This window comes from Egretta garzetta, unplaced genomic scaffold (genome assembly GCF_000687185.1).
Source record: "Egretta garzetta isolate BGI_Z169 unplaced genomic scaffold, ASM68718v1 scaffold430, whole genome shotgun sequence".
Lineage (NCBI taxonomy): Eukaryota > Metazoa > Chordata > Aves > Pelecaniformes > Ardeidae > Egretta > Egretta garzetta.
In genome coordinates, this window is record NW_009258267.1 from 740418 (window position 1) to 753676 (window position 13259).

Here is a 13259-nt window from a genome sequence, read left to right on the forward strand (position 1 = left end):
CCAAACACATAGGACAGAAGATCCAGCTACAGCAGGCGTAAAAAAAACAAAAGTGAAAGAAAATCTGCACCTTAAAGAGAAACCCTGGTCACTCATTCTGACTTCTTAAACCAAACAGCAAGTGTTGCTTCTGATCACTTCCAGGTAAGCGATGCTTAAAGCGTGGTTATTCCTGGTGGAGTTGCGCCATCTCCTACGTATCAACCTAGAAGAGAAACTTTTCCTGTCATTAATCAAACTGCAATTGCCAACTAGTTTTAAGACAAAATGCTGGCAGTAATTGCTCTTTTTAATAGATTTTTATGAAGCTTTGGGGCATTTCTGCCCTCAAAAGGCAAGACAGTTTATCAAATACACAAAGAACCATTTTCCCTCCATTATATACATTATATACAATTGAGTGTTCAGTTCCTTCATTCTGCTTTCCTTGTCAACGGGACTCTTCATTGTTCGATGTGAATGAAGAACACCTTCAGTAAAATACTCATCCAGCTCCTCAGCTGTAACGTAGCCTCAGCGCCAGCCACTGGAAACTTCACACGTAAGACAGAACTTCTGCTTTTAGTCTATCCCACTTAAACTGTTTCATGACTAGCTTAAGGCTAATTTTTTTTTAAAAATGCAGGGGTTTTTTTTTACAGTCTGTTTTTTCTCCTGTCTGTCTGTCCATTTTGATGGACAACGTCACACAGTAGCGAGTCTCTCTTTTGAGCTCTTAGTCTCCGATGGCTGGATTTTTGTGGTGTCTTGTCGAGGTAATCCATAGAGGTAAATAGAAATACACACCAGGAGAGCACCCAGGGAGAAGGTAACGGCTGAAAGGAGACAAAATAGTTTCAATAAGCACTTCCATGTAAGAACAAACCTTCAGAAGGCTAAGCTGTACAAATTACGATGATGTCTGAACGACAGTATTAAAGTTACTCAAAACCGAACAGGACAATAAGCTGTTAGTAATTCACAGCATCTAGACTCATCCTCTGTCATCGAGATCTCTTGAGTATTTACTGTCCCCACACCACTTCAGTTGGTCTCGCATCAGCAAGACTGTGGCGATGGTCAGAAAAGCAAGTGTGAAACATCTGCTGTTCCAGATGCCATCCGACAGGCTTCTGTTACAATAAACTTAATGATAAAGACACAGGGGGTGTGATAAAGTAGCCTGTGATAACACACTTTGTTTGCCCTACCACATCCAGACAGGGTTGACAGTCCAGGCTTGATTTGTGGCAACAGTCAAGAAAACGTTCTGCCCAAGTGCCTTTCTAAAACTAGTTGCGTTTTTCATCACTTGGTTCACAGTGGTGCTCTTTTTCAGCCAGACACTGATGATTTTTTCCTTACGCAAACTTTCCTGAAGTTTCACCTCACTAATGCCACCTCTGAAAGCCAGTTTTTTCCACCATTACACCATACCCTCTTCAGATTATGGTAGGAAAGTAAAAAAAATACCCCAAACTGAACAGTGAGTGACTGAACAGGAGCTACTGGATACAGTATCAAGACACAGACTTGATCAGGGAGAAAATCCTTTGTAGTTCCAGGACAGCCCAAAGCCATCTGCTGTTTCCTCTCAAAACTATTCACCACCTCAGTCATGACCCCAGCTGCTGTCTGACTCGCTCTCCGTGCTGGCCACAGGAAATGGGGACGGGGAAGGTTAATGCAGTAGCAGGCATAACTTGACAGGGATGTGGCAAGGCCCTTGCAGAAATAGCCGAGGGATTAATTTAGCACTGGCTGTACTAAACCAACAAGAAATTATAACTTATTGTATTGGGTTTGTGTAGCAAGGTCTTGGTAGTGGGGGGCTACAGGGGTGGCTTCTGTGAGAAGCTGCCAGAAGTTCTCCCTGTGTCCGCCGCTGGCCAAGGCCAAGCCAATCAGCTACGGCGGAAGGGCCTGTGAGAGAGAAGTGAGAGGATGTGAGAGAAAACAGCCCTGCAGACACCAAGGTCAGTGAAGAAGGAGGGGGAGGAGGTGCTCCAGGCGCCAGAGCTCCTGGTGCAGCCCATGGTAGGGCAGGCTGTCCCCCCTGCAGCCCATGGAGGCCCACAGGGGAGCAGATCTCCACCTGCAGCCCAGGGAGGACCCCATGATGGAGCAGGGGGATGCCCGAGGGAGGCTGCGACCCCGTGAGAAGCCTGTGCCAGATCAGGTTCCTGGCAAGACTTTGTGGACCCATGCTGGCAGGATTTGTGACCCCGCAGGGGACCCATGCTGGAGCAGTCTGCTCCTGAGGGACTGCACCCTGTGGGAGGGATGGACCCACGCTGGAGCAGTTCGTGAAGAACTGTAGCCTGTGGGAAGGACTCACGTTGGAGAAGTTCGTGGAGGACTGTCTCCTGTGAGAGGGACCCCACGCTGGAGCAGGGGAAGAGGAGGAAGAAGCGACAGAGACAATGTGTGATGAACTGACCCCAACCCCCATTCCTGTCCCCCTGTGCTGCTTGGGGGAAGTAGGTAGAGAAAATTGGGAGTGAAGTTGAGCCCGGGAAGAAGGGAGGAGTGGGGGGGAAGGTGCTTTAAGATTCAGCAGTTTTTATCTTCTCCTACTTCGATTTAGATTGGTAATAAATTAATTTCATCAAGTTGAGTCTGTGTAACTGGCGAATGATCTCTCCCTGTCCTTATCTCGACCCATGAGCCTTTTGATCTACTTTTCTCTCCCCTGTCCAGTTACAGAGGGGAGTGATAGAGTGGCTGTGGTGGGCCCCTGGCGTCCAGCCAGGGTCAACCCATCACACTTACCAACAGCAGTCTGAGGTAAACAGCTCTGTCGCACACTAAACTGCATCAGAAAGCAATTCACAAGCAAAGCTGTACAAACTCGTAAGCTGTTTAAATTGGCAAGAACCTTTCCGCTCGAGGTTCTGGGATGCCTCTGGAAGAACAAACCGTGAATGCCTTTGAAAGCACAGGATTGTTAGGCACCTTACACATCACAACAGGAACCATACATTAGCTCGTGGGAGTCCTGGAGAAGACTTGAGTTAAAATTAGAAAAATTCAAATGATTGCTTTGGTATGACGTGCGTACAGCCTGCTGGCCAGGCAGGAAACATGCCTGCAGGGTCAAATCAAAGGCAAGAAGGCACTTACTTATCTGGAGGCCAAAGAGGATGACTGATGCCACGGTAGAAAGAACAATGGCTGCCGCTGCAGAAAAGCCTTTCATAATGTTATCCGTGTACTTAACAACGACCGAAGTGTAGAGGCCACCTACGCTGGCGAGGACTGGAAAGCAGATAACATGTTTCTGTTAGTAAAGGTGCAGCGGGTTACTCTTGAAACAATGCATTTTACTCCACTGGTGTACTCCTTGTTTGGGCTATGTCATCCTAATCGGTGATTCAATGCAACATTCAGCAAAATGGGATGTCTACTCAGCACCTAGTAGATCAGATACAGCTCATTTAAAGATGATCTACTCCCTCAGTCATTTAGACTGCTGTTTCAGCACGATTTTCAATTGAACAAGTGAATAATTTCCAAGATAATGATACTTTAAAATAAACAACAAACAAACCCAAACCCCACAACACAGTAAAGAACAGAGGGTCAGACTGAATTTGTAGCTTTGTGGAGACAGTTATATCATAGTTAAAAAAGCAAAACAATGAGACTCTAAAACCAAACGATACTTACAGACGACAAACCAGACGTAGTATGTGTAGCCATAGAAAAACCCTTTCTCAAGAACTTGGGCTCCATCTGACACATACACACCAAATAAAGTCACCACAATCCCAGATAAGTACATCTGAATATTCCTCACCCACAAGGAAGTATCTGAACTCTTTAAGACCTTCTCAAAATAAACTCCTAAAAGAAAAAAAAAAAAAAAAAAAAAACCAGTTTCAGTAAAATGAATGAAGCTTTGTTCTTAATGATTCATGGTTCATAGCGTCTTAAAGCCAGACAAGACTACTGGAATCATCTTGTCCAACAGACTCTTACATTTCACAGAAGTTTCCGATGCAGAAGGCCCAAAAGCACATCCTGTTAACGTCCATCTTCCACAACAGGATCATTTCAATGGGTATATAACACCAAAAATAGATTCTATTTCTGTTTACAGTTGTTTTAACAACAAACCTCATCAACAACTGAAACTGCTCCTCATTTCTGTTTGATTTGCTAAGCTTCCAATTCCAACAGTTTCTACTGTACAATTCCATACCAGAAAAAAAGTGTTTCACCTTGGCACCTGGTATTGTATCCCCAGGACAGTATTTATGTATTTCATTACAATGGGGAACGATTTTTCTTCCATCAAGATATTTAGCAGTATAAAATAATAAAAAAAAGGGGGCGGGGGGGGAAGGGAGAAATAGGAGTGGGTGGGACTATGTTACCTCAGTACTGCGACTGAAAATTCCTCGGAAGCCTCGTGCTTGCAGAGCACTTGGCAGAGTGGCGACCTTCTGAAACCACAGCTTCTGGGGACTACAAGAGCAAATCAAAACCAATGCCTTCTGCTAATTGAAACTACAGGTTGGTTTTGAGGAAATGGAATTCATTTTAATCTACAGCTCTTGGTCACAGTGCCATGCTGACGAGCACTACTTTTATGCTCTGCATTACTGAAATTCCCCAATACTTTTTCATTATTCTACTTGGGAGGTGTGTGTCAGACTAAAAGGCCAATATTTGACAAGGCCATCACTAGATGCCTTTTTAACCATTGCTCCCACACCAGGACTCTGGCTAATCTCTGGAATTTCCTCTGCATTTCAAAACATAGACAGCGGTTTGCAGAACTCAGATAATCTCCCCCACTTCCATGACCCTCTGCTGCGAGTCCTGACTAAAAGTTTATTGCTGATTAATGTCACCCAAGATCCTTCATACGGTATGAGAGAAGTATATGGAACTGAGAAAAATGGCACAGAGAAAAGACCTGTGGGTTAGAAGCCCTAGGCTCATGCTCCTCCTGAAATCCCCAAGTCAGCTTCAAGGAAGGACGAGGGGGAATGGTTTGAAGCTTCAAGGATAGGACGAGGGGGAATGGTTTGAAGCTGCGCCAGGGCAGGTTTAGGTTAGATATTAGGAAAAACTTCTTCACTGAAAGGGTTGTCAGGCTCTGGAATGGGCTGCCCAGGGAGGTGGTAGAGTCCCCATCCTTGGAGGTATTTAAAAGAAGGATAGATGAGGTGCTTAGGGACATGGTTTAGTGGTGGGATGGCAGGGTTAGGTTAAAGGTTGGACTCTATGATCTTAAAGGTCTTTTCCAACCAAAGTGATTCTATGATTCTATAAGGTCTTGCTATTCTCTTATTCATGAAAAATGCAATTTATAATTTAATACAGTATAGTGAATATTTATGGTGAATGAATTGGAGAACAGAATTCTATTTCAGGGATTCAAATAATAATAAAACGCCAAGGAAATATTACACTATCTCATACAAATATACATTTTTAAAGTCTAAGCAATATCAACAAAAAACTAGTATTGTTAATGACTGCAGCATTTAAAAGAATCCAGAGTAATCTATCTCGAGATTTCTGCCCCCACGGAGCACAACCAGGTGTAATCAATGTGCCAGAAATTTGGCTTGCGTATGAACCATACTTGTAAATTTTGTAAACTAGGAAAGCAGTAAGCAAAGCCATGAAATGATGCTTTCGGGTTTCTGAAAATGCATAAAAATCACTCCACTAGGCAAGGTGAAGGAAAGAACGTGTGTGGTTTGGGAGAAATTACTCTTCAGTACTGTTTCAAGTCACAAAGGATCTGCCATTACATATTTGTCCAATGCTTTTATAAGCATTGTTGGGCCCCTGGATACTTGGAAATTATCACAGGATCAACAGTTTGAAGAAAAAACTTCTTTTCCATCTCTGAGGGACAAAAAACACAAAAATTTTTTTTACTCTGCTGGAATAATATAAAACACTTAACATGGTCAGTCCAGAAACTGAAGGCTTAGTGCCAAAATAACTTCTTCATGTGGGTGGAAGAAGAAAGGAGAGGAAAGGAGTTTGAATAGGATTTATGTTTTCAACACTTAAAGCCGCAAGGGCACAAGGAGCTCCACGGATTAAATGTGCTGTCCTCCCAGCTGCCTCAAAGCTAGAGCTGTCAGTGAGGAAACACCCAAGCTGCAATCCTTTTGCAGGAGAAGCAAGCCCTATGTGTCTAAATCCTCCAGAGCTGCCTGCATCAGCCGTCAGTGGTCTGAATTTGCAGACCTTTAAAAGCACAGCTGTCCACCCACGTTATCAAGAGAAAGCTACAGAGCTTTAGCAGGCTCTGAAGGCTCCTCCATGAATGCCGTATTTTGTCTCGTGGCTTAGGAGCATCTGTTGAAATGGGCAAGTTTATAACCTTCCAGGGAATGTTGATTGAGCTCTACACAGTCTTATTTAGTATTTCTGGTTCAAAGTGCCCATTTCACTGAAAAGACACCAAACAAGAATGGCACCCTCCTCCTCTCCTCCCCTGCCAACCAGAATGTTTTCCACCAGTAACGAGCGTGTATGCACAGCACAAGAGCATTCTTGCAGGATTGCATGGTACTAGAGGTAGGTGATAATACCTTGTTTTCTTACAAAGGGAGGGGGAAGAATCCAGTTTACAGCCAGGGAAATATGCCCCTGTGAGCCAAATTTCAAATTAAGTAGTAATTTACATTTCCTTCTCAGCACCAGCTCACTTGTCCTTAAGTTCTGGTCTCCTACGGAAGCCAGAGGAAAACTACTCTGAAGGGAAGCGCTGGCTGTGGAACAAAACCAAACCAAAAGTCCTCCATGCAGTTAACCTAGGCTTCCTGCTACTCATCTTCCTCTCTGCCTTACTCATGTTCCCTCTGCATCTCAGATTTATCACCTACAGGACTACAGCAATGCGTGTTTCGGGGCTGAGGTAGTGCAAGAACTGAGTGAGTAGCTCAGTTCCCCTTATAAAAAAATGCAAGTATTTCATGTGATCACCATTAAGGGAGCTATTCACTATAAGGCCAAATTTATAAACCTGATGTACATTAATTAATTGTACTGAGTGAGTCATTATGGATGTTCCCTAGAGTATTATTCTAAGCATTTGAAAGACGCTTCCGCTTGCAAACCAGCCTTCTAAGTTGCATCAGATAAACCAATAGTATGTGCTCCTCGTTATTTGCTGGACAACTAGAGTAATCATGTCATGTACTGCAAGCAGAAGGTAATTATGGGCAGAGAGGAGAAAGTCCTTTTTTATCTTCTAATTAATAAAAACAGTTCACTAATGTAGAATGTTCCATTTTAAACACCATGGATCCTCCCATCCTTTTGAGGTGACCTGCGTATAGAAGTAATACTATACCTGCAAATCCTGAACACAATACAGCAACCGCAATGGCTCCAAACCCTAGCCATGGATTCTGCTCCACCTGCAACATCAACGGGTATTTTAAAAAAGGATGCAGCACTTCAGTAATTTACAATAATCAATTCCAGAGCTACTTTGTTCAGTACAAGCAAAATTATTAACATTTTGTTACAGTACAAAATGTACTTGCTTAGCTAAGAGCAGTCCTTCGGATTAACTCGGTGTAGCTGTGTGGTGTTTCGCTCTCCCTGTGTACCCTTACCAACCCTTGCAGTGCTCAGAGGAACCCGCTACTTGGCTGCGGCCAGTCTTCCCAGCTGCACGCCCTGCCCATCCTACTAACGCCACCGACCAGCAGCTAACACCTAAGAAACAGAAGACGCTTGTTTCTCCCTAGAACAGGATTAGGTCAGTGCCTGTGAAGGGTGTGTTTCAATGACATACCCCACCCACAAGGCACTGGAGTTTCACTCCTAATTCTGCCAAATGCTTCGATTCCCAGTTCTCTGCTCCAGCAGTGATACCAGGGCCAACTGCTGGAAACACTGTATTACTCAGCTACATACTAATGATGGTGCGTTAGACTGATTATGATGACTGTGGTAATTTATACTAGTTGTAGCAATCCAACACGTGAGACTGGAGCAACATCACCGCATGCCTGCCTGAACTGGCGTACAATAAACGTGAAAGTGAATGACCAAACTAGCATTTACGTTGGAGACAAAGTGGCTAGAAATAGGAAACGGGTACTGCTGTGTGAAATGTAAGAGACCCTGCCTTAATCCCAGCCACTGTGAAGTGAAATACAAATCATAAGGCAGTTTATTCTTCATTGTGAAGTGGCAAAATGTAAACTCTTACCTGTACTTTTGTAGCCTGAGCAGGCTTCCACTGAACAAGGGTAACACCACCACACAGCATGAAGACAGAGAACCACTGCAACTTACTAAGGGTACGGTTTAGCATTAGGACTGTACATAAAGCTGTACAAGGGATCTTCAGCTGGTATGTCACCTAAAGGAGATGGGGATATAGCACAGAGGATGTGGTTTTATAAACTCCTCCTAAACAAGAAAATTATAAAATAGAGACTTCAACTACAGAATGATAAATACAATTTTATATTCACTGATTTCCTACAGATTTCTTGGGGGTTTGTACCATTGCTAACTACAACAAAGTGAATGTGAAGTGACTCTAGCAGTGAGTGGGTTAGGCTCAGAAAACCAGAGCACTGCAACAGAGTGGATGCTCTGAATGTAACAAGCCACCGTTTGGCTTTTCACACTGAGGCTAAAAAGGGTACTGTGTGCTAGGCAGACAGATACCTAGCACACACACCTCATGAAACAGTGAAGAGAAATGTATTCACAGATCAGTTACTGACAAAAACGTGTATTACCTGGTAGACTGCCGCATCCAAGTTGCTAAGAGCCACAAACGCCATATTGTTTTGGAGAGCATACACCAAAGATGGAACACTTAATTTTAGCAATTCTATAGGACTTCCAAATACATTTTCTTTTAAAGATGTTATTAACCTTGCCAAACTTCCAGTTTCTCTGCAAAATAAAATATTAATATAACTGAGGGCTCTCTTAAAACGGTATTTGAAAACAGAAATCAAATCAATGAATCCTTTGGGAAGGCTGAAAATTTGTTCTCAACAATCAGCTGTACCTTCTGCTCATTAAAGAAAAATTAACTGGGAAAAACCAGTGAGGTTACCAACAAACAGAAACCCCTGAAGGTGAAGACAACATTCTGGAATCAGGTTAGATGCATTAACGTGTAATAAAGTAAACAACCACCATGAACACTGTAAACACTGGAATAAGTTGCTAAGTATATAGGCAGTGGGACAGAAGGCTGTCATTCCCCTCCCTCCCCCCTCCGCTTTTTTAGGGGGGGTATTAATATTTGTATGTGATGTCAAATGTCCACGATTTTCCAGATCCTCTTTAAACTGGGCCTTGAGATACAGCCAAAAATGATTGTACCCCTGCACACTACTGAGCTGGAAACGCCTCTCATTCCTCAGCCAGCCCTGGGTTCCTCTTCTCGCTTGTGCTGCAGGAGATGCTGGACCGGCACCAGCACACGTGAAGAGGTCTGGTGGGACATGTGGTGGCTCCCTGTCGCCTTGCATCTTCACACGCCTCCTTCATGTAATTACAGCGTGCGAAAGAGCAGGCAGTGGGGAAGAACCTGTTGCTTCTTGCTGCTGTCCCCTTTTGTGGCTTCCTCCTCAGCTTATTAAAGCTGACCTCTGCATTGCTAGTTCTCCCTTGCCATTTGTATGTCAATCTGATATCTGTTGCTTACTTGTCGTTGCTACGCAAGTCCTCCAATTCCCTTCCCAGCTCTCCCCAAGTCCCACGTTCCCCCCTTTCCATTCTTCTCTCACTTGGCCACTGACAAATACCAACATCCAAAATCACTCCTGTCCCCTCCCACAGGCCTGAACTGCTCTTGAATTTAACACTCCTTTTGCTTCCATTACACACACAGATGAGCAAATGGCTCACATCCTCCTCAGTACTCCAGGAGCCCAATTCCCCACACGTCACCCACATCCCAACTTCTTTAACAAACTTACATCATCTACCTGCCCCAAACTCTTACTAGCAATTACCAAAATCAGCAATCTCTCTGTGCCCCAGGCTCCTTCCTTAACCACCTTGTTCCTGCCTATTTTCCATTCCTGATCAACCCCTGGCTTTGTGCTCCAGGTTCTTAAACTTTTCCTCTCTAAAGGTTTATGGACTCTATCCTCTCACAATCCTTCCATCTAAGTTTCTCTCTTCCCTTGCACCAAGCACATACCTCCTTTTCTCCCTTTTTTTTTTTTTTTTTCCCCTGTAGTGAGAGCAGTCTTTATACAGGCAGCTGCAAAGGATTCTTTTTGTCATTTTCCCATAACAGCACACACAAAAAAACCGTGTCAGGGACCAAACAGAGGCGAGTATGGTTTCCCACACTCTTGTTGTACAAGTGAGGTCATACACAAAACTCTTTCCTAGCTTAAGCAGATGCTTTGCTTGGGACAGACTTGGTGACACCAAGCATGTCACACAGGTGTCTTTTGCAAGAGACATGTCTGGTCACAATGGACAACCATTGATATGAAAATCTATAGACAAGTAGCACTTAGGGCAAAGTTTGCAATACAAGAAAGGGGGAGAATTTATGCTACAGCTCACCATGGTTAACTGCAGTAGGTACAGAACTGCATAAAATGTTATGAGCCACTCATGTTATAAGCAAAATTGTTGGTTTACTTAATTCCTCGATGTATTTATCATATTGTCAGCACTGGGAGATAAGATGTACAAGAAAACCTAGAGTTCCTGGTAATGCCCAAGTACAGCTGGACTAAAGTGCTTCTGTCTCAAATGTCTAACTGCAAATAAAATATAATTAGCACAGATACAGTTCTACTCTGTGAGAATAAGAAGTCAAAAAGTAGCACACAGTAATGGCTTCTTCTGTTTGTTGATACTAAGGTGGGCGGGCTGTTGAACAAGAAAATAACATTTAACCTATGCCTACTTCTGTTCCAGACCATGCTCAGTGAATTAGCTCATCACACATTTGAAGTCAAATCACGCAGTAATAGCAGTTTCTGTCTACTCTGACTTCTAGCATGGAATTTCAGCAATGAAGAATAACAGATGTCCAGTAAGCATCATTTTCACTTCAGTTTTTGAGAACAAGAAGATGAACTATCTATCTAATAGTTCATCTTTGCAGCGGGTGTGCTTTCTGAAGCATGCACTTATCAAGAATCTCTAACTGTAAGTTGAATTCAGTATGTGGAGACAGATTTAAATCTCCAAAAAAAAAATTTAAAACAATCCTCTGTGTACAGCTGATAATGCAAAATAAGGTTCCCAGAGAGGTACACTGCAAAAATCAAGTAAGAAAATAAAAAATCATCTAGCTTGAACTCGGTGTTCTTGATGTTGATCTAGATGCGACTTAAAAAAAAAAAAATACTCTGTTTTCTTCATAGGTCTGAATAGGTGAGAGATACTAATAACCACCAGTTCTGCAACAGAAACATGCATTTGTTAGGAAAGCTGAAGATAAACCCAGAGTTTGCAAAATCACCTCTGCTCTCCGTCATCCACTGCTGGTAATTATGGACCATCTAAGGATGTAGACAGCATAATTACCAGATGGTGAATGGAACTTTAAATAAATATGAGAAGTTGAGAGTACAGTTGAGTAAACAATTAACACAGCTTAAGCTATCCTAAGCTTCTCTTTTGAAAGACAATCTTTTGGCATTCAGCCATTCAATGTGCCTTCCAGGAGAAACTTTAAAAGTAAACACAGCGAAGGCACAGTGCAAGAATGTGCAAGAAAACAAATTCTGCAGCCGGAACAACGCAAGAGCCATACTCCAGTATCCTGTATATTGCAGTAATCAATGCTGGCTGTTTCAAAAAGAAAAATTGTATCCAAATGTATCCCACTGTACAGTAAAAACCAGATTGTGTTCTATCTTCTAACTGGTTATTAAACTACAAAGGCACCTTGCCTTGGGAGAGACAAATTGGTTAGGACTTTGAAACTGGAGGAAGCTGTAAAGGAGATGCTGAAGGAAACTATGCTGGAATTTACACTGTCCAGCCTATTTGTAAGTGATCTGAAGTGGGAGATTACTAGGAAATTGGCGAATTTTGCTGATTATACTCAACTACATGCGATATCCAAAAGAAACTTTCAACAGTTGCCGAAGGTTCTCTCACTACACCAAGCAGAATTCACTGGATCTTTTGCCATCTGAGAAACAGTTCAGTTACCTGGACAGCAAAGGCAGGCATCTGGACCCACCGGCAAGCGAGACATCCTGCTAAGAAGAGGTGAGCATGGCCTGATGAATAGTGTCTGCCGGTGCCCATCTCTCTCTCTCAACTATAGAGAAAAAAATCCCACAAGCTGACCACATCAGGACAGATATACAACCTTCAAACAGCTCAGTGAATCAGACTGATCCCAGTTTAATTGGCAAATAAATGAGTTGTCAATAAATGAGAAAGAATCACAGGAAATGACAACCCCAAAATCATCTCTAAACCAGTTATGGGCATTTGGGAAAAAGACATGAGTACCTCTCTGACAGCACCAGCTCAAGGCTCAGCTGTGTTCAGAGGAACAAGCAGAATGTTACGAATCCTGAGGAAAGGAACTGAGACCAAGACAGAAAGCACCTTCACCCCTCTCTGCCTAATGCCGCAGCATGTTCACATTCTGAATGCCACATGCAGCTCTGGGTCCTATTTCAACAGGGATGTAACAATACTGGAAATGCTGTGGAGATGGGTACTAGGATGATCACAGAAAAATTAGGCTAGGACTCCCCAGCTTAGAAAATAAATGACTGATGAGGACACAATACAGATCTGTGGCGATATGAAAATAAGAATGACAGATATCATCTTTCCCCCTTCAACGCAAGAAGACAGAATCCAGTGAAACTGCTAGATAAAGCTTTTATTGAAAAGTACTTTTTCATATACAACATAAATTATATTGCAGAAATCATTTCACAGATACAGTGGGGACTAACAGTTTAAAAAGAAACCAGACAGCCTCACAGAGGACAGGATCGTTAGGCGCTACAGCCACAGAGGTGCACAGCGTCTAGGCCAGGAAATCCTCAAGCTTCTGCCACCAGCTAAGGGAAGTTCAGCCCGGGCTTGCCCTATTGCCTGTACATCTCTTCTACACATCCTCTGCTAACAACTGCCAAAAGGAGGATGATGGGCTACAAGGATTTTGGGCTGTGCAGGGCTGCTCTAAAAACATAATAGACTTCTGAGTTAAAAGTAATTAACTGCCTTTTCAATTACTTCAAGCAAAAAGACCATTTGTACATTTAAAGAATGCAATATTACCGACCCTTAACAAAAAGCAGATTGCTTACCCTGCT

At 43.0% G+C, this 13259-nt stretch overlaps 1 protein-coding gene across 1 annotated transcript in view; it reads right to left on the bottom strand.

Moving 5' to 3' along the window:
* Window positions 1–241: 241 nt before the first annotated feature.
* The window catches only part of SLC35A1 (solute carrier family 35 member A1), a 16602-nt gene continuing 3584 nt past the window's right edge, over window positions 242–13259 (bottom strand). Inside the window, exons 3-8 of the mRNA XM_009648943.2 lie at window positions 8721–8880; window positions 8180–8332; window positions 7310–7376; window positions 3649–3825; window positions 3103–3237; window positions 242–815 (exon numbers count right to left, since the gene is read on the bottom strand). Coding sequence (XP_009647238.2) covers window positions 685–815; window positions 3103–3237; window positions 3649–3825; window positions 7310–7376; window positions 8180–8332; window positions 8721–8880 — 823 coding nt within the window. The 3' untranslated portion in view covers window positions 242–684. The remainder of the gene's footprint in view (window positions 816–3102; window positions 3238–3648; window positions 3826–7309; window positions 7377–8179; window positions 8333–8720; window positions 8881–13259) is intronic.